The following is a 25,595-nucleotide window of genomic DNA, read 5'->3' as shown; positions in this document are numbered from 1 at the left end:
CTACCCTTCACAAAACCATGGTGAAAAATGTGTTACTGGAAAAGCGCAGCAGGTCAGGCAGCATCCAAGGAGCAGGAGAATCAAGGTTTCAGGCAGAAGCCCTTCTTCAGGAATCTCCAGCTTCTCATGCTCCTTGGATGCAGCCTGACCTGCTGCGCTTTTCCTGCAACACATTTTTCAACTCTGATGTCCAGCATCTGCAGTCCTCACTTTCTGCTTCACAAAACCGTGTTGGCTATCCCTAATAAAATTAATCCTTTCCAGATCATTATAAATCTTATCTCTTATAACCTTTTCCAACACCTTATTCACAACCGAAGTAAGGCTCACTGACCTATAATTACCAGGGTTGTCCAGACTCCCCTTCTTAAACAAGGGAACAACATTTGCTATCCTCCAGTCGTCTGGCACTGCTCCTGTTGACAACGATGACACAAAGATCAAATCCGAAGGCTCTGTAATCTCTTACCAGGCTTCCCAGAGAATCTGAAGATAAATCTCATCCGGCCCAGGGTCCTATCTATTTTCAGATCTTCCAAAATTGCTATAATCTCCTCTTTGTCAACTGCAATCCCATCTAGTAGCCTGTATCTCTGTATTCTCACTAACATTGTCCTTTTCCAATGTGAATTCCAATGACGAAAAGTATTCATTAAGCGCTTCCCCTATGTCCTCAGATTCCACATGCAACTTCCCACTACTGTCTTTGATTGGCCCTAATCTTACTCGAGTCATTCTTTTATTCCTGATAGACCTGTAGAAGGCCTTCGGGCTTTCCTTGATCCTATCCGATAACAACTTCTCATGTCCCCTCCTGGCTCTTCTTAGCCCTCTCTTTAGATCTTTTCTAGCTAACTTAATACTCTCAAGCCCCCAACCGAGTCTTCACATGAGGCTTCTTTTTTCTCTTGACAATAGCTTCAACATCTTTAGTAAACCATGGCTCCCTCTCTCAACAACTACCTCCCTGCATGATAGGGATATACTTATCAAGGACCCGCAGTAGCTGTTCTTTGAATAAGCCTCACAATTTCAAGTGTTTCCATCCCCTGCAATTTCCTTCCCTATCCTATGCATCCTAAATCTGGCTTAATTGCATCATAATAAAAGTGGGTGAACTGGCAGCGTGGGTTGGTACCTGGGACTTCGATGTTGTGGCCATTACAGAGGCATGGATAGAGCAGGGACAGGAATGGCTGTTGCAGGTTCCGGGGATTCAGATGTTTCAGTAAGAACAGAGAAGATGGTAAAAGAGGGGGAGGTGTGGCATTATTGATCAGGGACAATATTACAGTTGCAGAAAGGATGTTTGGGGACTCGTTAACTGAAGTAGTATAGGCTGAGGTTAGAAACAGGAATGGAGAAGTCACCATGCTGGGAGTTTTCTATAGGCCTCCGAATAGTCCCAGAGACGTAGAGGAAAGGATAGCAAAGATGATTCTCGATAGGAGTGAGAGAAGCAGGGTAGTTGTCATGGGGGACTTCAACTATCCAAATATTGACTGGGATCACTACAGTACGAGTACTATAGATGGGTCAGTTTTTGTCCAGTGTGTGCAGGAGGGCTTCCTGACACAGTATGTAGACAGGCCTACAAGGGGCAAAGCCACTTTAGATTTAGTACTGGGTAACGAGCCTGGTCAGGTGTTAGATTTGGAAGTAGGTGAGCACTTTGGAGACAGTGATCACAATTCTGTCAGGTTTACTTTAGTGATGGAAAGGGATAGGTGTATTCCACCGAGCAAGAGTTACAGCTGGGGGAAGGAAAATTACGATGCAATTAGGAAAGATTTAGGAAGCGTAGAATGGGGAAGGATACTGCAGGGGATGAGCACATTAAAAATGTGCAGCTTATTCAAGGAAAAGCTCCTGTGTGTCCTAGATAAGTATGTACCTGTCAGGCAGGGAGGAAGATATAGAACGCGTGAGCTGTGGTTTACTAAGGAAGTGGAATCTCTGGTCAAGAAGGCGTCGGCGGCTTATGTTAGGACAAAATGTGAAAACTCAGGGCGCTTGAGGGTTACAAGGAAGTCAGGAAAGACCTAAAAAGAGAGCTCAGAAGAGCCAGGAGGGGACATGAGAAATTGTTAGCGGATAGAATCAGAGTTAACCCTAAGGCTTTCCATAGGTATGTCAGGAATAAAAGAATGACGAGAGTTAAATTAGGGCCAGTCAAGGATAATAGTGGGAAGTTGTGGGTGGAGTCAGAGGAGCTAGGGAAAGCACTAAATAAATATTTTTCGACAGTGATCACTATAGAAAATGAAAACGTTGGCGAGGAAAATACAGAGATACTTGCATCTCGACTAGAAGAGATTGAGGTTCACAAGGAAGAGGTATTAGAAATACTGCAGTGTGAGAAAATAGACAAGTCCCCTGGGCCGGATGGGATCTATCCTAGGATCCTCTGGGAAGCAAGGGAAGAGATGGCCAAGCCTTTGTCATTGATCTTCAAATCATCATTGTCTACAGGAATAGTGCCTGAGGACTGGAGGATAGCAAATGTGGTTCCCTTGTTCAAAAAGGGTAGTAGAGACAACCCTGATAATTACAGACCAGTGAGTCTCACTTCAGTTGTTGGTAAAGTGTTGGAAAAGGTTAGGAGATAGGATTTATAACCATCTAGAAAAGAATAATCTGATCAAGGACAGTCAGCACAGTTTTGTGAAGGTAGGTTGTGCCTAACGAATCTTATTGAGTTTTTGACAAAGTGACCAAACAGGTAAATGAGAGTAAACTGGTTGATGTGGTGTATACGGATTTCAGCAAGGCATTCGATAAGGTTCCTCACAGTAGGCTATTATACAAAATGCGGAGGAATGGGATTGTGGGAGACATAGCAGTTTGGATCAGTAATTGGCTTGCTGAAAGAAAACAGAGGGTTGTAGTTGATGGAACATGTTCATCTTGGTGTCCAGTTACTTGCGGCGTACTGCAAGGGTCGGTGTTGGGTCCACTGCTGGTCGTCATATTTATAAATGACCTGGATGAGGGCTCAGAAGGGTGGGTTAGTAAATTTGCGGACGACACTAAGGTCGGTTGTGGATAGTGACGAAGGATATAGTAGGTTGCAGAGAGACATAGATAGGGTGCAGAGCTGGACCGAGAGGTGGCAAATGGAGTTTAATGTGGACAAGTGTGAGGTGATACATTTTGGCCGGAGTAATCGGAATGCAAAGTACTGGGCTAATGGTAGGATTCTTGGGAGTGCAGATGAGCAGACAGATCAGTGTCCATATACACAGATCCCTGCAAGTTGCCACCCAAATTGACAGGGTTGTTAAGAAGGCATACAGTGTTTTGGCCTTTATTAATAGAGGGATTGAGTTCCGGAACCAGGAGGTTATGTTACAGCTGTACAAAGCTCTGGTACGGCCACACTTGGAGTATTGTTTACAGTTCTGGTCACCACATTATAAGAATGATGTGGAAGCTTTGGAAAGGGTGCAGAGGAGATTTACTAGGATGTTGCCTGGTATGGAAGGAATGTCTTATGAGGAAAGGCTGAGGGCCTTGAGGCTGTTAGAGAGAAGATGGTTGAGGTACTTAATAGAGACATACAAGATAATCAGAGGGTTAGATAGGGTGGACAGGGAGAGCCTTTTTCCAAATGTGGGGACGGCAAACATGAGGGGACACAACTTTAAAGTGAGGGGAGATAGGTATAAGACAGATGTCAGAGGTAGTTGCTTTACTCAGAGTAGGAAATGTGTTGCTGGAGAAGCGCAGCAGGTCAGGCAGCATCTAGGGAACAGGAGAATCGACGTTCCGAGCATTAATGCCCGAAACGTCGATTCTCCTGTTCCCTAGATGCTGCCTGACCTGCTGCGCTTTTCCAGCAACACATTTCCATCTCTGATCTCCAGCATCTGCAGACCTCATTTTCTCTTACTCAGAGTAGTAAGGGTATGGAATGCTTTGCCTGTATCAGTAGTAGATTCGCCAAGTTTAAGTGCATTTAAGTCGTCATTGGACAGGCAAATGGACGTACATGGAATAGTGTAGGTAGGATGGCCTTCAGATTAGTATGACAGTGCGGCACAACATCGAGGGCCAAAGGGCCTGTACTGCGCTGTAATGTTCTATGTTCTATAATTGCATTTCCCCCAGTTATACCTCTTTCCCTGCTGTACATACCTATCCCTACCCATTGCTATTGTAAACATAATTGAATTATGGTCACTATCACTAAAGTGCTCACCTACCTCCAAATCCAACACCTAGCTGGGTTCATTCCCCAGTATCAAAACCAATATGGCATCGCCCCTTGTTGGCCTGTTTATATACTGTGTCAGAAAACCCTCCTGGCACAGGTTAAACAAAAACTGACCCATCTAAACTGACTGAATTAGTATTCCCAGTCAATACTGGGGAATTTAAAGTACCCATAACAACTACCCTGTTACTCTCGTTCCTGTTGACAATCATCTTTGCTATCCTTTCCTCTACATCCCTGAAACTATTTGGAGGCCTATAGAAAACTCCCAACAGAGTGACCTCCTTTCCTGTTTCTAACCTCAGCCCAACCTACCTCAATGGACGAGTCCTCAAACGTTATTTCAGCTGCTGTAATACGAACCTTGGTTAACAATGCCATAGACACCATCACCAGCAAAGGCCCCCCCACTAAACACACCACCATCTTCTCTGCTCTTACTGAAACATAGGTAAAAACAATGACTGCAGATGCTGGAAACCAGAGTGTAGATTAGATTGGTGCTGGAAAAGCACAGCAGTTCAGGCAGCATCCGAGGAGCAGTAAAATTGACGTTTCGGGCAAAAGCCTGATGAAGGGCTTTTGCCCGAAATGTTGATTTTACTGCTCTTACTGAAAATCTAAATCCTGGAATCTGCAGTAACCATTCCTGTCCCTCCTCTATCCATGTCTCTCAAATGGCCACAACATCGAAAGTTCACCCACCTTATTCTGGATGCTCCTGGCAGTGAAGTACACACATTTCAAACCAACATCCTGATTGCCGATGCCCTCTTGCAACCTTGTAAACTTATCCTTGACCTCAGTCCCTCAACCTCTTGTACATCAGAACTGCAATTCAGGTTCCCATTCCCTTGCTACATTAGCTTAAATCCCCCCAAAGAGCATTTGCAAATCTTCCCCCCAGGATATTGGTACCCCTCTGGTTCAGATGAAGACCATCCTGTTTGTAGAGGTCCCACCTTTCCCAGAAAGAGCTCCAATTATCCAAGAATCCAAAACCCTCCCTTCTGCACCATCCCCGCAGCCACGTGTGCAGCTTCATTCTCTCCCTGTTCACTTCACAAGCACGGGGAACAAATCAGGAATAACAAACTATGTTTGTATTAGCCCTAAGCTTCCATTCTAGTTACTTAAATTTCTGCCTTAGACTCCCACCTTTCTTCCAGGACTTGGGGCTGCTCCCCCTCCCCCGCAAGGAATCCAAAATAACAATCCAAGAAATCACGAACCCTGGCACCTGGGAGGCAACACACCAATCGTGAGTTTCTCTCATTCCCACAAAACCTCCTACCTATCCCCCTAACTATGGCAAAGAGAAGGGGATGACCGTGAATATGGGTTAGAGTTTAAACAATGGGAGTGATTTACGGAGATTGAGAAAGCAGTAAATTCATGAATTTTTAGAATTTTACTAATTTTGCAGTCCAATGTTTATAAGCAAAAAAAAAGGCTTAGACCTGTGCAGTTAATAATTTAATCGCAACTTTACTTTCAGAAGGAAAGATTCAGAGCTGCCTCATGCACAGTATATATGCAAAAAGAGTTGATAAATCCGAGTGAGTTACGGACTTGTGTATACCACTTGAATAACAGAAAAAAGAAAGCCGAATTAACATACCCAAAATATAGTATAATTTGAATGCAATGTTAATCTCAATTTTGTTATATATTGCGCATACAAAGATGAGCCTTTTCAGAATTTACATCTGTAATTAATCCTGGCATCAAAGTCAAGTTTAACCTAATATTTCATAAAAAGAGCTTGTTAATTATTTTAGGACAAGACTAGCATAATAATTTAGAAGGAAGAGAGAATAAGGCTATCAACCAATAGGAATAGGAAGTTTTACTGATAAATATAATACTTAATTCCAACACTTAGAAATTGAATTCAACCAATCTAAATTTAACATATTAAATTTTCACAATTTATCACTGTGAAAAGTTGCATTAATTCACATGATTCACACTAACGGAGTCCATTACCAGCATCTCAAGAGTAAACTGGGTTGAGCAACAAATGCAGTTCTCAGAACAACCATATCCAGAAAGTAAATGCATTGCAAAAACAAAGCCAGAACTCAGTCAGTTGTGCTTCGGAGTAATTTTCATGCTTCTACAACAGATTTTACTGAGGTACTAATATGCCAAGCAAATTGGCATCATTACTTCTGCCACTGAAGCTGCAATGATGCAATTTATCACAGCTGTCAAAATGTGAGCAGAGTTTTCAAAGCAGGTTGCTAATTATAGGCATTTCTTTTCTCAGCTTTGTAAATAAAAAACAACCACCAGGCAGGAGAAAGTATCAAGGAAGACCCATATAGTGAAAATGATTTTGAGGTAATACAAGGCGGTAGTAGCATGTGCACTTCAGTGTCCTCATGCTGCATTTTTCTTTTTAAAATCATGTGGTTTTCAAATTTCTTATTGAACTTCAATGCTAGAAAGGATTATAAAGGCAATATGTACATGAACTGTGCAAAAGCAGCTCACACGTGGGTCACAATTGCTTTGTAGATGGACCATACATTTGAGAAAATCTTAATGTATTAATTGTATTAAATCTCTCTCGTGCCAATATAAAGTCTTGTTACATCTTTCAATGCTGATGCATTAAAGTAAGAATAAAACACAGCTTTAGGATCACTAAAGGTTAAAAATGTTCAAGATTTCTTCTATTTAAACTGGCTTATTAATTGCATTTAATAACAAACTATAGTTGAAGTATGTAACCAACAGAGATTCCTCAAAACACCAAATCTAACAGGCAAGTAGTTTTCATTTTGAGGAAGAACGCCTCATCTTCCGCCTCGGAACACTTCAACCCCAGGGCATCAATGTGGACTTCACCAGTTTCCTCATTTCCCCTTCTCCCACATCACCCTAGTTCCAAGCTTCCAGCTCAGCACTGTCCCCATGACTTATCCTACCTGCCTATTTTCTTTTCCACCTATCCACTCCACCCTCCCCCCGCCCTATCACCTTCATCCCCTCCCCCACTCACCTATTGTACTCTATGCTACTTTCTCCCCACCCCCACCCTCCTCTCGCTTATCTCGCCACGCTTTAGGCTCTCTGCCTTTATTCCTGATGAAGCGCTTTTGCCCGAAACGTCAATTTTACTGCTCCTCGGATGCTGCCTGAACTGCTGTGCTCTTCAGCACCACTAATCCAGAATCTGGTTTCCAGCATCTGCAGTCATTGTTTTTACCTTCTTTTTATTGCTGTCAGTGCACAGTTCAATAGTGAATATTTTATCTAAAAGTATGATTCTCCAGACAGAAACATGTACAAGTTTCCACACAATTGATTGGAATCAGCTACAGATGCTCTTATTCACATCGGTGGATTGCTTTAATTTCAAGAGACTGGAGTTTGAAATCCTTCAACAATATAATCTTAAAGAAAAGTTTTAATGGAGTACTTTGTTGTTTTAATTTCTTACGTTTGCAGCTATTAAGACCTCACCTGAAGGAAGTTCACTGTGATTATATCAAATCGATAGTTAATGTAAAAATATAAAACTTGAATAGTTTTAAATAAGAAAAAACTTAATGTGCAATGATCTAAAAAATGTCAACTGCATGGTATCAAAACTTAATTGCTGAAAAGGGCTCAAATCTCCTTCCAAATAATGTCATTAAAAAATAAGAAATTGTGTTAATGGAATGGAATACAATTCCAATCGGTTCTGCTATAACAAGCAGGTCCAATGGCCTAGTGGTATTATCAGTGGGCAGTTAACCAAAAAGATGCAAAAAATGCTCTGGGGATTTAGGTTCAAATCCTGTCACAGCAGGTGATGGAGTTTTGAGTTCAATTATCTGGAATTAAGAGTCAAAAGATGGCCATGAATCTGTTGTCAAAAAAACCCACATGGGCCACTAATCCATTTGATGGGCGGCACGGTGGCACAGTGGTTAGCACTGCTGCCTCACAGCGCCAGAGACCCCGGGTTCAATTCCCGCCTCAGACGACTGACTGTGTGGAGTTTGCACGTTCTCCCCGTGTCTGCGTGGGTTTCCTCCGGGTGCTCCGGTTTCCTCCCACAGTCCAAAGATGTGCTGGTTAGGTGAATTGGCCATGCTAAATTGTCCTTAGTTAAGGGGTAAATGTAGGGGTATGGGTGGTTCACGCTTCGGTGGGTCGGTGTGGACTTGTTGGGCTGAAGGGCCTGTTTTCACACTGTAATGTAATCTAAAAAAAAGTGTTTCTTCAACATAAATTGGCTTTAACACAATTGAAGAATTTAGACTGTTATTTGTAGAATGCGAACTTTCCTTGCCTGAATGGCTATAACAAGATTAGTTTAAATGGCGGGGCTATTGCATGATTTTCTTATAATGTGAGATCGTACAAGATTAGGATTAGATTCCCTACCGTATGGAAACAGGCCCTTCGGCCCAACATATCAGAGACAATTGTATAACATTGTGAATTACATTGAGAGGAAGCATAAATCTGTCAGGTTAATCTAAAACCAATCTTTAAATGTCAACCCATAAAATATAGTTAAATGCATTAACTCTCATATTGGTCCAAGATAGAAATTTGTTATTATAGTTAACATTTGTCAAGTTATAAAGGACAGGAGGATCCAAACCAGTTACTAGCATTTTAACAATGGAACAAATATTTGAGCTGAAAAAGTCTCAACATCAAACTTTTCAATAAAAACCAAGATTATCAGTCTAAGTCAACATGGCAATTTAAAATCTCTGTTTAATATTATCTTAATTGAGGAGAAATTAAATCTTAAGCACAGGAGATAACTGATGCCTTCAAAACATAGATTTTGAGAACTCAATAATGTTAATGAAGCATATATTTTGCAAAACCCATTCAGCTATTCAAGCAAAGTACATCAAATAAGCATAGATAGTTATTAAAGTACATTCACTTTAGTTAGGCATCCTCAATTATGAAGAATTTTTTCTTCAACTATTTGATTCCAAGGCTATATTACAGCATCTTTCCAGAACTGTCAGCAACCACTTGCATGCTGACATCCTTTCATATACCAATTTATGAGCGGCACGGTGGCACAGTGGTTAGCACTGCTGCCTCACAGCGCCAGAGACACGGGTTCAATTCCCGTCTCAGGCGACTGTGTGGAGTTTTCACGTTCTCCCCGTGTCTGCGTCTGTTTCCTCCGGGTGCTCCGGTTTCCTCCCACAGTCCAAAGATGTGCAGGTCAGGTGAATTGGCCATGCTAAATTGCCCGTAATGTAGGGGTTGCGCTTCGGCAGGTCGGTGTGGACTTGTTGGGCCAAAGGGCCTGTTTCCACACTAAGTAATCTAAATCTAATCTAATTACTACATGACCTCAGTTCAGAAAAATGCATAACTTTGAAGTGAATTTATATTTGATCTCTTGTATTAAGAAACGGTGACATGGTTTTGTTTCATTTCTGAGTGTTCTCGTGGCTTAGTGCAAAGAGATCTGGAAGCTTATTTTGGTTACACACATTTTAAAAAGAACAATTCAGTGCAGTAATAAAAGGTACAGCAAAAAACACTGCTATCGCTTAATGACAGAGATCCAATGACATGCAGAGAAATAGAGAACAATGCCAGAAAGACAGTCTGTACGAGGTATATAGAAGAATAGAACACAGAACAATATAGCGCAGAAAAGGCCCTTCATGTTGCGCCGACCTATTAACTATTCTCAGCTCATCCCCCTACACTATCCCATCGTCATCCATGTGCTTATCCAAGGATTGTTTAAATCTCCCTAATGTGGCTGAGTTAACTACATTGGCAGGTAGGGCATTCCAAGCCCTTACCACTCTGAGGAAAGAACCTGCCTATGATATCTGTCTTAAATCTATCACCCCTCAATTTGTAGCTATGCCCACTCGTACAAACTGACAGCGTCATCCTAGGAAAAAGACTTTCACTGTCTACCCTATCTAATCCTTTGATCATCTTGTATGTCTCTATCAAATCCCCTCTTAGCCTTCTACTTTCCAATGAGAACAGACCCAAGTGTCTCAGCCTTTCCTCATTAGACCTTCCCTCCAGACCAGGCAACATCCTGGTAAATCTCCTCTACACCTTTTCCAATGCTCCCACATCCTTCCCAAAATATGGCGACCAGAAACGTGCACAATATTCCAAGTGCGGCCGCACTAGCGTTTTGTATAGTTGCAGCATGATATTGTGGCTCCATAACTCAATCCCTCTACCAATGAAACCTAACACACCGTATGCCTTCTTAACAGACTATCAACCTGGGTAGAAACTTTCAGGGATCTATGTACATGGAATCCAAGATCTCTCTGCACATCCACACTACCAAGAATCTTTCCATTGACCCAATACTCTGCCTTCCTGTTGCTCTTCCCAATGTGCATCACCTCACATTTAGCTGCATTGAACTCCATTTGCCACCTCTCAGCCCAATTCTGCAGTTTATCCAAGTCCCCCTGCAACCTGTAACATTCTTCCAGACTGTCCACTGCTCTACTGACTTTAGTGATTAGATTCCCTACAGTATGGAAACAGGCCCTTCGGCCCAACAAGTCCACATTTACCCTCCGAAGAGTAATCCACCCAGACCCATTTCCCTCTGACTAATGCAGCTAACACTATGCGCAATTTAGAATAGCCAATTTACCTAACCTGCACACCTTTGGACAGTGAGAGGAAACCGGAGCACCTGGAGGAAACCCACGCAGACAGTTGCCGGAGGCCGGAATCGAACCTAAGTCCCTAGTGCTGTGAGGCAGCAGTGCTAACCACTGAGCCACCGTGCACCAACAAATTTACTAATCCATCCACCTATGACTGCATCTAAGTTATTTATAAAAATGACAAATGCGAAATTCCAGTTCTCCCCAAGATTCTCCCCCCCCCTGTTTGCAATAAAGTTCCTTCTAAATGGAGACTACAATTCCCAGCTTCAGTCTAAGGGTTGAGGCTTGCAGAGCTGATCTGTCTCAAAACAGATCCTTCTGGCACACCACTAGTAATTGGACTCCAGGTTGAATATTTTCCATCAACCACCACTCACTGCCTTCTTTCAGAAAGCCAGTTTCTAATCCAAACTGCTAAATCGCCCTCAATCCCATGCTTCTGCATTTTCTCCAACAGCCTACCAGGTGGAACCTTATCAAAGGCTTTACTGAAGTCCAAGTATACCATGTCAATTGCCCTACCCTCATCTACATGCTTGGTCACCTTCTCAAAAAACTCGATGAGATTTGAGACACACAACCTGCCCTTGATGAAACCATGCTGACTATCTGAAATCAAATTGTTGCTTGCTTATAAACCTTATTTCTTATAATCCTTTCCAAAACCTTTCCTACAATAGAAGTAAGGCTCATTGGTCTATAATTACCTGGATCATCTCCACTGTCCTTCTTGAACAAGGGCACAATCCTCCAGTCCTCTGATACTAAATCTGTAGACAATTACGACTCAAATATCACAGCCAAAGGCTCTTGCATCTCCTCCCTGGCTTCCCAGAGAATCCGCGGAAAAATCCCATCTGGCCCAGGGGACTTGTCTATTTTCACTCCTTCTAGAATTGATAACACCTGTTCGTAACTAACCTCGGTCCTTTCTAGTCAAATATCTTGTATCTCATTCTTCTCCTCTACAATATTCTCCTTCTTCTGAGTGAAAATTGATGAGAAATGTTCGGTTAGCACCTCTCTGATCTCCACGGGGTCCACACTTAACTTCCCACTTCTGTCTTTTACTGGCCCTACTCCTACCCGACTCATCCTTTTATTCCTCACATACCTATATAAAGCTTTAGGGTTCTCCTTTATTCTATTTGCTAAAGACTGCTTGTGTCCTCTCTTTGCTCTTCTTAACTCTCTCTTTAAATCCTTCCTAGCTGATCTGTAACTCTCCATTGTCTCATCTGAACCATCTTGCCTCATCAACACGTAAGCATTCTTCGTCTGCTTAACAAGAGATGCGATTTTTATAGTCAACCACGGTTCCCTTACGTTATCACTTCCTCCCTACCCAACAGGGGCACAACGATCAAGGATACGCAGCATCTGTTCCTTAAATCAGCTCTACATTTCCATTGTCTGCATCCCTTGAATTTTGCTACCTCATTCTAAGCATCCTAATTCTTGCCTAATCGCATTATAATTGCCCTTGCCACATCGATAACTCTTGGCCTGTGGAATGTACCTATTCCTTTCCATCGCTAAACTAAACATAACTGAATTATGATCACTTTCTCCAAAGTGCTCACCTACAACTAAATCAAACTCCTGGCCTGTTCATTACCAAGCACCAGATCCAGTGTGGCCTCCCCTCTTGTTGACCCTTTGACATACTGTGTCAGGAAACCCTCCTGTACACATTGGACAAAAACGGATCCATCCGACTTATTAGAGTTATAACATTTCCAGTCAAGGTTGGGGAAGTTAAACTCCCTCATAATGACCACCCTGTTCCTTTCACTCCTACCCAGAATAATTTTGCCAATCCCCTTCCTGGAACTCACGGAGGCCTATAAAAAAAACTCCCAGCAATGTGACCTCTCCTCTCCTGTTTCTAACCTCAGCCCACACTACCTCAGTAGACGAGTCCTCGTCAAAAGTTCTTTCAGCCACTGTTATACTACCCTTGACTAACAAGGCCACACCTCCCCCTCTTTTACCGCCTTGCCTGTTCTTAATGAACGATCTAAACCCTTGAACCTGCAACATCCATTCCTCACCCTGCTCTAGCCATGTCCCCAAAATGGCCACAACATCGAAGTCCCAGGTACCTATCCATGCTGCAAGTTCACCTACCTTATTTCGGATACTTCTGGCATTGAAGTAGACGCACTTCAAACCAGCTTGCTGTCTGCCAGCACATTCCTGTGACTGTGAAATCCTGTCACTATCTTTCATCCTCCTGTGCACTGCAACTGCACCTCAGGTTCCCATCCCCTTGCTGAGCTAGTTTAAACCCACCTGAATATCACCAGCTACAGTGAAGATCTGCTCAACATGGGGTTTAGGGAAATTATGCAGCTGCTCTGAAATTAAAAGTTACAGTAAGCTTAATTTGCAGTTTGATTTACATGTTTGGGGAGAGATACTAGCTGAAGCGAAAAACAAAATCTACTGACCACATAGAAATTAATTAAAGGAAAGTGATGGCAGCTATTCCAGCCTGAGTAAGGAGCCTTAGTGTGCAAATTTTTCATTGAGATTTGGGTGTTTCTAAGGGTATCGCAGGGTTCAAAGGAATAGCATGAATGAATCCTCAGAAACGTCTACAATGAAATCTTTCCAATTGTTTTTGTCTAATTCAATACAGCATAATTTTTTTTTAAAAATCATGTTTATTAAACATTTTATTCCTTGTGTTAGAAGTACTTTGGAAGCCTATTGTGAATGTGTTCTGTACCTGATCAACAAGGTTGAAAGAAAACAAAGGGGGGATTTAACAAATCAAATTTCACTCTGGGATCGGACTTGTCCAATATTAAAATCAGCTGGTTTCATTATAATCCACAATTCTTGTACCTGTAAGAACAGGTGTTTCAGAAATTCCAAAGTGTAGTTTACTGACTATTCTGCATCAATTGTCGCAAGTGGATGATAAATGCTTGTGTCCTGAAATGCAGTTTTTTCTTGAAATATTGCTGGAATGGGCAACAGGGCTGGGTGAAGGTGTTCATGATTTTTGACATTCTAAAACTAAATTCAACTTCACAAGTAATATTTATAGGGATATTAATCTTTATTAGAAAATGCTTATTGCAAACCCATTGCATTTTGCTGCAAATTCTGACTTAAAATGAATTTAGTTTTTAAAAAAAAATCAGAATGTTAACAAACTATTTCAAAAGGAAATGCTGAACAATCTAAGATCTAACATAATATATGCCTATTATGACTGATTTGCCACTCAATATGAAGGTCAATGAATTTTTGAGGGGTCAGGCAGAACTTGCTCAACTAGTTGCCAAATTATTTGCAGATGTGTTCCTCAGGACTGCTGGAGATGTTTGGAAGGGGAATTGCAAATCTTCTCCTCTTCCCCCACCCTACCTCCATCTCCAAACAGGGCATTCTTCTTCACATCATGTACCATAAAACTCTCGCTTACACACAGCACAAGGCACAGCTGCCCAAATGTTCTGTTGCGACCCCATTTTGCTGCTTCATATTTGGCACCACTCCAGAGAAAGCTGGGAGAAGGGTATGAGGAGAAGTTGTTGCAAACTTTGGGAGTTCAAAGAACAGAATTACAAGTATAAAAATCAAAGGCACCAACTAGCTTGCAGGCTCTGTTGATATCACTGATTTTGACCTCATGTTCACCAGATGAAGTCTGGCCCACAGGCAAATAAAAAGTGTACAGTTAAATCACCTCAAGGGCTGTCAAATTTGATTCCGTGTCGCCACTGCTGCCACAGAAATGGCAACACCAATCATACATCCTATTATCCCACCAGGGGTTGTGACCCACAGTTTGGGAACCCGTGGCATAAGTGGCATTAAGTATCACATTCTCATTGTAAACCTCATGTTTGACTGTGACTGACATATTAAGTAATCTCACAAACACCACTCAAAGTTGCAGGGACACAATGTGGAGTGAAGAAAAACATATTAAGCAGTAACTCAATAGAGTCACAGAGCTGTACAGCATAAAAACACACCCTTTGGTCCAATGCGTCTATGTTGACCAGATATCCTAAATTAATCTAGTCCCATTTGCCAGCATTAGGCCTATATCCCTCTAAACCTTTCCTATTCATGTATCCATGCAGATGACTTTTAAATGTTGTAACTGTACTAGCCTCCGCCACTTCCTATGGCAGCCCGTTGCAGATACGCACCACCCTCTTTGTGAAAAAAAAGTTGTCCCTTAGGTCCCTTTTAAATATCTTTCTCCTCTCCCCTTAAACCCATGCCCTCTAGTTTTGGATTACCCCAACCCCAGCGAAAAGACCTTGTCTATTCAGCTTATTCACGCCCCTCAGGATTTTATAAACCTATATAAAGTCACCCCTCAGCCTTCAATGGTCCAGGGAAAACAGCCCCAACCTATTCAGCCTCTCCCTATAGCTCAAACCCTCCCAACCCTGGCAACATCCTGGTTATCTTTTCTGAACCCTTTCGAGTTTCACACCATTCTTCCTATAGCAGGGAGACCAGAATTGCATATAGTAATCCAATCATGCCCTAATCGATGCTCTGTACAGCTGCAACATGACCTCCCATCTTCTAGATTCAATGCACTGACCAATATAGACAAGCTTACCAAATCTCATCTTCACTATCCTATCCATCTGTGACTCCATTTTCAAAGAACTAAGAACATACAGTACAAAGTCTGGATGTAAACTTGCTCGCTGAGCAGGAAGGCTCGTTTTCAGACATTTTGTCACCATACTAGGCATCATCATCAGTGAGCCTCTGGTGAACCACTGGTGTCACCACCTGCTTTCTATTTGTGTGTTTGGGTTTCCTAGGATTGGTGCTGTCATTTCCTGTTCTTTTTCTCATAGGGTGGTAAATGGGACCCAAGTCAATGTGGTTTTTGACTACCAACAAACACATCGACTTGGACCCCACTTACCACCTTCTGAGAAAAAGAACAGGAAATGACACCACCAAATCAAGGAAACCTAAACACACAAATAGAAAGCAGGTGGTGACACGAGTGCTTCACTAGAGGCTCACTGATGATGTTGCCTAGCATAGTGATGAAATATCTGAAAACAAACCTTCCAGCTCAGAGAGCAAACTTAAATCCAGAATCTCAACTTGAGCTACAAATCTTCTCAAAACTCATTAAGTTCAAGATCTCTTTGTTCAGCAACACTCCCCAGGACCTTATCATTAAATGTATAGGTCCTGCCCTAATTTGCCTTTCCAAAATGCAGCACCTCACATTTGTCTAACTTAAACTCCATCTGCCACTCCTCAACACATTCACCCATCTGATCAAGATCCCGCTTTACTTTGAAGTAACCTTCTTCACTATCCACTACATCTCCAATTTTGGAGTCACCTACAAAACTACTAACCAAACCTTCTATGGTCACATCCAGACTGTGTCTGGGAAGGTGGAGGGTGGAGAAACAGGGAGAAAAGAGATCAGTCTAAGTCTGGCATCGTTGGGAAAGGGGGCAAGTCAAAGAGTCAGGGCATGCAGGAACAAAGTAGAGAAAAATATTTTGCTTCTCGAGTTCAGTGTTTAAATTGCATTATTAAAGCAATTCTTCTGGTATTTTGTATGCCATGACTTTGATATAAAATCAGCAGATGGGAAGTTCCTCAAATAAAAATAAGAACTTTAAATCAAAGGATTTTTATCAACCTTTAGCAATTGCCTCTGCTTACTGCTTTGAAAGTTTAAAAAAAAATTCACCCAATTATATCAAACTTACAGACACCTTTTCAGTACCAGGAATAAATAATACAAATGAAGATTTTATCACCAATATTTCAAACAAAGTGAAGGATATTTTTCAGCAGAGAGTAAAGACATGCACAGCATAAAAATATTTAATTTCAATATTTAAGATGACTGCTAATGTGTGCTGTGTACACTTGTACAGTCAATACAACATAAAAAGCAAAATACAAAGCGTTCAGTTGTGAGAATGCAATCCTAATTGCTTACATATTAATTCTTACAGGTGCAACCTTCAGCCAAGCATCACATCCACAACATTTAAAAAGATTTAGTCATGCATTAAAATAAACGCCATAACATAGAATCATCATCAAACCAGTTATGTATCTTGCTTTCTGATTGCTGACAACATTACAAATATAATCTTACAAGAAATGAACCCAACAAGGAAATTGAACTAAATTAAGCATAGTTGAAGCAATTATATTGCAGGGTTCCCAAATGCAAATGTTAATGTCAATTCATCATCCTTGTAAAGGTTCCTTTACCTACCCAGATTCCCACTGCACCCTACGAATCCATGAGTAATTACTCTACAAACAGAAATATTTGTAACACACAAAATCAAACATGGGTGTGACTAGTTAAAATGAGATTAAGCTAATAATGTTTCAATGTAACCATTTGATTTTTTTAAAGAAATCAAAATGGCAGACAGGCAGCTCATTAGAATTTGAAGACACCATCGTTTATGGTAACAAGATAAACTATGAACATGAATTTTCCTTCGCATCAGGCCATACTGTTGTGAAGATCTGCATAACAGTTAGCCAAGCTTCATTAAGGGAGGGGTAAAGCAGAATTAGTCAATCACTATATCTTCTGTATACCTTTGCAACTATTTGATGGAAGCATGAAAAGGAGGAGATTTGCATGGGAAAACTTTGTAGGTGAAAGAAAAACTACAAAAAGGTTACTCATGCAAATAGAACATAGAAACATTCAGGAATTAATACAAAAACTGTCCTTACTTCACTCCATATCTTTCCCTGAACATGATATGGTCCCTGTATGTACGATTCACATCCAGATCAATCTGCCTGATGTCTGGAGATACTGTTCGAGCTCTGCTTTTCAGTTTCTGAATTTTTAAATGCAAGTCAGAAGAGAACAAGAAACTTAGTTTTGTCAGTGACAGTTTCTGTTGATAACAAAACATAATGCTGAAGTACTCAATCAAATTCTACAAATTATTCCGAATCATATTTTGTCTGTCACCACCAAAACATTTTAAATCAAAGTTAAAAATCACATGTTGTACAATCCTCACCTTTAGTTTAGGTCTATTTATTCATTTTAAAAGTATTCATAGTTTCTTAAGAAGTATAACAAACTACATTGCAATTTTTATCCTTTCCCATTGGTGGCCTTTTACCAATGTATATAATGAGTATAGATTCATTCTACATTACACAAGCATCCATCGTCCCTCACTTCAGCTGTGAGCTTTTAATTGCTGGCAATCAGTGGAGGTTTTGCTGGTGGTTTGGGTGGGGGGGGGGGCGTTGAGAGAAGGGAAACAGAAGAAAGAGTGAAGAAAGTAGATGCAACCGAAATTGGTCTTCAGTCAACACCCAAACAGGACTTAGCAATAGAAGTCAATGCACAGAAATCAGAAGCAGGAATACCAGTTGTTTCCCCAGTACAGGATATCAAAAACAAACAGTAGAAGCTTAGAAATGCACTCCTGATTGAGAGGTGCTAAACGGATCATTGATCAAATCTGGCATTCATAGCCCATTTTAATTCACCAAAACAACATGCTGTTTACTTGACTGTTGAGTGACTGCACAGTTTATAAAGTATTCGATTATCTTGCAATCAAACGATGTTATTTCAAAAACAAACAGAAAATGCTGGAGAAATTCAGTAGATCTGGCAGCATCTGTGGTGAGAGAAACAAAGCTACATTTTTGAGTCCAGAATGATTTCTTCGGACACATATATATTCACAGGGGCAGAGGAGGAGCAAGAGATACAGATGGTAGAATGGCCCAGGGCAAGGTTGTTAATAGCAGTGAAAAACAGAAATGTAAAGTGAATGTAAATAAAGCTGAGAGGGGGAATAAATGGGTCATCCCAAATGATAGCAAAGTAAACAATGGCTTGGGGGGCAGGGTGGGGGGAGGGGGGGGGGGTGGAGGAGAAGAGTTCCTAGAAGCCATACAGTGATTGCATGGGAAAGTATCATCGGGAAGTGAGGACCTGTTTGGAGCTGTGGAAAAGCGGACCAGGGTGTCACAGAGACACTGAGTCCGCACAGACTCTCCAAAGAGCATCCCATACAGACCAAAATTCCCCACCATATCCCCATAAACCTACATTACTCATGGCTATTCCATCTAGCCTGCACATTCTTATTATTCTGCAGACACAGGTAGAAGATGCAAACTGCAAGCAGTCATCCAAGGCTGGAACTAAACCCAGGTCCTTGGTGTTGTGAGGCAACAAAACTAATCACTGAACTGCCATGCCACCCACAAGACAGAGAACAGACATCAAATGGTCAAACTTTGAGGTTGTGGAATTCAACATCAAGTCCTCCAGGGTGCAAAGTTCCCAATGGAAAAGTAGGCATCGCTCCTCAAATTTGTTTTATACTTAGTAGGAAAATTGCAGCAGGTCCAGGACAGAATGTTAGCATGAGAGCAAAGTGGTTTACTGAAAATGGCAATTGGAAGGTCATACAGAGATGCTTTGCAAAGTGGTCACTCACTCTGCATTTAGTGTTGCCAATGTAAAGGAGACAGTGAGGTCTGCAGATGCTTGAGATCAGAGTTGAGCGTATGTTGCTGGAAAAGCACAACAAGTCAGCCTGCATCCGAGAAGCAGGAAAATCGATATTTCAGGCCAGAGACTACATTGTGAACAGCAAATACAGCAGACTAAATTGAACAAACAAGCAAAATACTGCTTCACTTGGTAGGTGCCTTGGACAGTGAGGAGGGAGGATGTAAAAGTGTTCCAACTTCATGATTGCATGGAAAAGTGCCGTAGGGGAGCGAGGAACTGTTTGGAGTAGTGGAAGAATTGACTAGAGTGTCACAGAGGCATTGGTCCTTGTGGAATACTGATAGCTGTGAGGAGGTGAAGATGTGTTTGGTGGTGACAGCCTGCTGGATGTGACAGAAAAGGTTGAGGAAGCTTCTTTTGAATGTGGAGAACAATGCTGTGGAAAGTGAGGACAAGGGGAACCCTATCATTGTTCTGAGGGAGACAAGGGGCAAAAGCAGAAGTACAGGAAATGGGTTGGATATAGCTGAGGACCACATCAACCACAGTGGGGGGGAATCTTCATTTGAGGGAAAAGGAGGTCAAGTCAGCAACACTAGGGAGTAAGGTTGAATCATCAGAACAGATGTAACGTACATGGAAAAACTGGGAGAGTTTAATGTAATTCTTGCATGGAGTAGGGTATGAGATTTCTTCAGTATTTTCTGTGCTTGGTTTCAGATTTCCAGCATGAGGATTTTGCTTTTATTTGGGATTTTATTTCAGTGATCAATAATGCTTCTTCTTCAGAGGGGCAGCATATTGCCTCACAGCGCCAGGGACCCAGGTTTGATTCAAGCCTCGGGTGACTGTCTGTGTGGAGTTTGCACATTCTCCCCGTGTCTGTGTGGGTTTCCTCCAGGAGCTTCAGTTTCCTCCCACAGTCCAAAGACGTGCAGGTTAGGTGAATTGACCATGCTACATTGCCCATAGTGTTAGGTAGATTAGTCAGAGGGAAATGGGTCTGGGTGGGTTACTCTTCAGAGGGTCGGTGTGGACTCGTTGGTCTGAAGGGCCTGTTTCCACACTGTAGGGAATCTAATTTAATGTAAAACCAGGAACTTGTGGTCCAGATGGACAAAATCTTTCTTATTGCACAGCATTTGTTATTAGTGTAGTACTGCAATCTTGCTACTAGATGGCACTGTAATAGATTCTCTTGAAAATAAATTACGCAGTTTAACACAAAATTCTGAACACTTGATTGTACTTTGCTGAATTGTTAAAAAAAAGTATGAAATATCAAGTGAACATTAGGCACAATGCAGCATTCCAACATAGACTGCCATTACAATGCCTGTCACTGCAAAAATTATAAATGCTGACTAATTACATCAAAACTGTAAAAGAGCAGAAATTAAAAATATTACAATTTTTAAGACAGAACTGCATGCTCAACATTTTGTCATGAAAATCTTCACCTCATTCAGTGCAATTAAGTAGTTGAATAAGAGTGGTGATAACTGTTTCTAGCTCACAAGCTTTATAAAAATTTCAAAACTAAAAATATTCAGAATACCTTAAAAAATAATTTTAGTCCAAGGTTCAAAGTTTAGGAGCCAAAACTAATGATACTGTTTTATCACTCCTCATAACTCGTTGTACTTAAGCAACAGCTTCTACATACCTGTGGTACACTTAAAATAAGATATTATTACTGTAATCTGTCATTTTTAATTGAAGCCATATAAAATAAGAGTTTTGGTTAATTAACTAAACAATTAAGATAGGGAATAATAAAACAAAGCACTGCAAACACTGGAGTCTGAAACAAAAACAGAAATTGGAGAAACTCATTGGGTCTGGCAGAATCTGTGGTGAGAAAGCTTTTCCCCACAGTTTTTCCAGCAATTTGTATTTGTTAATTAAGATAGGGATTTGTTCAGCTGATCTAGTCACTAATCTTCTGAACTCATCTACATTTCCTGTAACAAAGGGAGAGAAGAAGTTTCCTGCAAATAGCTAATATTCAAAGACTGCAAATAGCTAATGTTCAGCATCTCCTTTTACCTAGAGATTTACAAGAAAACATACTGCAGACATATCTTTCTATTGTTACCAATCACAATATTGACTGGTCTATTTTTAATCGGGGCTGTGCAGAGCAGATGTTTACAATAACTATTGCTAGAAGTAAAGTAACAGAATGAAAGACCAATATGTTCCCTGGACCTGATGGGATGTATCCCTCGGAGTTTAAAAGAATTAACTGCAGAGAGAGTGAATGCATTGGTGATAGTCTTCCAAGAATCTTGAGATTTGAGAAAAGTCCTTGAAATTTGCCAATATATCACACACTTTTTCAAAAAGGAAGAAAGACTTAAAAAAAAAAAGGCACAGGTAGCTACAAGCCAGTGAACTTAACATATGTCCTTGGGAAAAATACTAGAGTTTATTTTAAAGGATGGAATAGCACAGCCTTTAGAAATAATATAATCAGGCAGAGCCAGTATGACTCTATGAAGCGGGAATTATGCCTGACAATTTTATCAGAGGTGACAGGCAGGATGGATAAAAGGCAACTAGGGGTAACAGTAATATATCCAAAAGGCATTTGATAAGATAGCACTACGTAATGAGCCAGACTTTATAATAGATCTTAAACTAAGGGAACACATAGGAGGGAGCGATCATAATATGGTAAAGTTCAGTCTGCAGTTTGAAAAAGAGAAGGCAAAACCGGATGTAATGGTGTCCCTGTTAAATAAAGGTAATTACAGGGGCATGAGACAGGAACTGTCGAAAATCGACTGAAAGCAGAGCCTAGTGGAAAGATGGTACAGCAACAATGGCAGGAGTTTTTGGGTGTAATTAAGGATACAGTACAGAGGTTCGTCCCAAAGACAAGAAAGATTATCCAGGGTTGCAGAGGGGTGGTTCAGGATTAGACAACCATGGCTGACAAAACAAGTCAGGCAATGTATCATAGAAAAAGAGAGAGCCTATAAAGAGCACTAGAAAAGAAGAAGATTGGGAAGACTACAGAAGCAAACAGAGGAGATCAAAGAGAGAAATAAGGAAGGAGAAAATCAAATACGAAGGTAAGCTAGCCAGTAATATTAGAAATGACAGTAGAAGTTACATAAGAAACAAACGAGAGGCAAAGTAGAGATTGGGCCGCTTCAAATTGATGCAGGAAGGCTCGTGATGGGAAATAAGGAAATAGCTGAAGAACTTAATAAATACTTTGTCTCAGTGTCTCACTTTGCCTTCACAGTGAAAGACACGAGTAATATCCCAACAATTAAGGTGAGTCAAGGTGCAGAATTGAGTATGGTAGCCATTACAAAAGAAAAAGTGCTAGAAAAGCTAAAAGGTCTAAAAATTGATAAATCTCCCGGCCTGGATGGGCTACAGTTCTGAGGGAGGTGGCTGAAGAAATAGCCGAAGCGTTGTTTGTAATCTTTCAAAAATCACTGGAGTCAGGGAAGGTCCCAGATGATTAGAAAATCGCTGTTGTAACTCCCTTGTTCAGGAAAGGATCAAGACAAAAGATGGAAAATTATAGGCCGATTAGCATGACCTCAGTTGTAGGTAAAATTCTAGAATCCATCGTTAGGGGTGAGATTTCTAAATTCTTGGAAGTGCAGGGTCAGATTAGAACAAGTTAACATGGATTTGGTAAGGGGAAGTCATGCCTGACAAGCCTGTTAGAGTTCTTTGAAGAGGTAACAAGTAGGCTAGACCAGGGAAACCCAATGTATGTTATCTACCTAGACATCCAAAAGGCCTTTGATAAGGTGCCACACGGGAGGCTGCTGAGTAAGGTGAGGGCCCATAGTGTTCGAGGTGAGCTACTGGCATGGATTGAGGATTGGCTGTCTGACAGAAGGCAGAGTGTTGGGACCGCAGCTGTTCACTTTACATATTATAACTGGATGAAGGGACTGGAGGCATTCTGGTGAAGTTCGCCAATGATATGAAGTTAGGTAGACAGGCAGGTAATTCTGAGAAGGTGGGGAGGCTGCACAAAGATTTAGACAGTTTAGGAGAGTGGTCCAAGAAATGGCTGATAAAATTCGACGTGAGCAAATGCGAGGTATTGCACTTTGGAAAAAAAATGAAGAGAGGCAGGCATGGACTATTTTCTAAATGGTGAGAAAATTCATAAAGCCAAAGTACAAAGGAATCGGGGAGTGTTAGTACAGGATTCTCTAAAGGTTGACTTGCAGGTTGAGTCAGTGATTAAGAAAGCAAATGTAATGTTCTCATTTATCTCAAGAGGGTTGGAATGTAAAAGCAACAATGTGCTACTGAGACTTATAAAACACTAGTTTGGCCCCATTCAGAATACTGTATCCAAATCTGGGCCCCAGACCTCAGGAAGGACATATTGTCACTGGAACGTGTCCAGCGGAGATTCACATGGATAATCCCTGGAATGGTAGACCTAACATGCGATGAACGGCTGAGGATCCTGGGATTGTACTCATTAGAGTATAGAAAGTTGAGGGGAGATCTAATAGAAACTTACAAAATAATGCATGGCTTACAAAGGGTGGATGCTGGAAATTTGTTTCTGTTAGACAAGGATACTAGGACATATTGGCACACTTAGAGGGTGGGAGTCAATTAAAAACGGAAATGAAGAGACATTTCTTCAGCCAGAAAATGGTGAGCTTGCAGAATTCATTGCCACGGAGCGCAGTGGAGGTGTTAAATGTCTTCAAGGCAGAGATTAATAAATTCTTGATCTCGCAAGGAATCAAGGGATACGGGGAGGGTGCGGGTAAGTGCGGGAAATGCCCATTAGCCATGATTGAATTTCGGAGTGAACTCGATGCACTGAATGGCCATACTTCCACTCCTATGTATTATGGTCTTACATATCAGTCTACTTGTATCGAGTGTTAGCTAACAAAAACATAAGAGTTGAGATAATGAGGGCATTTTCAGGATGGCAAGATTGCAACTAGCTGCTACAATATTCAGTGCTGCGGTCACAATTATTTTTTATTTAATACGGTTTACAAAATATATTATGACTTGGATGAGGGAAGTGAATGTACTATTGCTAGACAATACAACAATAGGTGGGAAAGCAAGTAGTGAGGTGACAAAATTAGTCAACACAAGGGTATGGGCATGTTCGGAGAGTGGAGAAAAACTTGGCAGATGGGGTATAATGTGGGAAAATGTGATGAGTTCACTTTGGCAGGAAAAACAGAGCAGCTGAATATTAAGAACGAAAATACTACCCAAAACTGCAGCACAGAGGAGTCTGGGGGCCCTTCTGAATAAATCACAAAAGGACAGCATCCAAGATCAACAGGTAGTCGGGAAGAAAAATAGAATGTTAGCCTTTAGCTCAAAATGAATTGAGCATAAAAGTAGGGAGTTCTGCCTACAACTTTACAAGGCACTAGCTGGACTATAGCTGGAATACTTTGCAAAGTATTGGGCCCTTTATCCACTGAAAAAATGTACTGGTATTGGAGACAGTCAGAATTGATTCACTAGGTTAATCCTGGATATGGAGAGATTTTCTTATGAGGACAGGTTGGGCTAGTACTCACTAGAGTTTAGTAGAATGAGAGGAAACCTTACTGAAACATTAAAGATTCTTCGGGGATGTAACAACGTAGATGCAGAGGCTGTAGACTCACATTGGAGAGTCTAGGATCAGAAGGCATAATTTCACTGTAAAAGAAGGTCACTCATAGAAGATATAAGTGAGGAGGATTTTTTTCTCTCAGAGGTAGACAATTTGTTAAATCATATACTGAGAGGACTGCTAAATTTGGATTATTACACATATTCAAGGTGGAGATAGACAGATTTTTAATCAGTCAGGGAGTTACATGTAATGAGAATAAGGTAGGAAAGTAGTGTTGAGGATTATCAGATCTGAAAAATTGAGAAGATCTGATGTGCACAATGGCCTCCTTCTGCTCCTACATCTCATGGTCTTACGGTCAATGGCTCTGGAATAGTTGCTGTTTCCGTACACACCTAGGTACATCAGTTGAAGGACAAAATCTCCATGACACAAAATGAAATATCTTGCTCTCCTGAAAATGGAAAAACCTTACAGCAGATCATGTTGCACAGATCTGAGTAAATTATTTTCTGGGAGCCTGAGAAAGTTCCAGAAATCAGTATCTTTAACTTCCTCCTAAACCCTGGAAGCTCAAGTTACTTTGATTCAGCTTTCATCTAAATTAAAGCCTGATTTAAAGATCTCAATGCTGTCACTACT

General features: G+C 41.1%; 1 protein-coding gene across 1 annotated transcript in view; it reads right to left on the bottom strand.

Annotated features, from left to right (window-relative positions):
- LOC122561844 (USP6 N-terminal-like protein) overlaps positions 1 to 25,595 on the bottom strand; it is a 127,097-nt gene that overhangs the window by 11,125 nt on the left and 90,377 nt on the right. The window contains exon 7 of the mRNA XM_087999761.1: positions 17,596 to 17,705. Coding sequence (XP_087855887.1) covers positions 17,596 to 17,705 — 110 coding nt within the window. The remainder of the gene's footprint in view (positions 1 to 17,595; positions 17,706 to 25,595) is intronic.

The sequence above is a fragment of the Chiloscyllium plagiosum genome, unplaced genomic scaffold (assembly GCF_037043375.1).
Source record: "Chiloscyllium plagiosum isolate Xiang-an unplaced genomic scaffold, Cpla_swu_hap1 HiC_scaffold_23, whole genome shotgun sequence".
NCBI lineage: Eukaryota > Metazoa > Chordata > Chondrichthyes > Orectolobiformes > Hemiscylliidae > Chiloscyllium > Chiloscyllium plagiosum.
The sequence above is the reverse complement of the archived record's forward strand: the minus strand, read 5'-3'. Positions and strand labels throughout refer to the sequence as shown.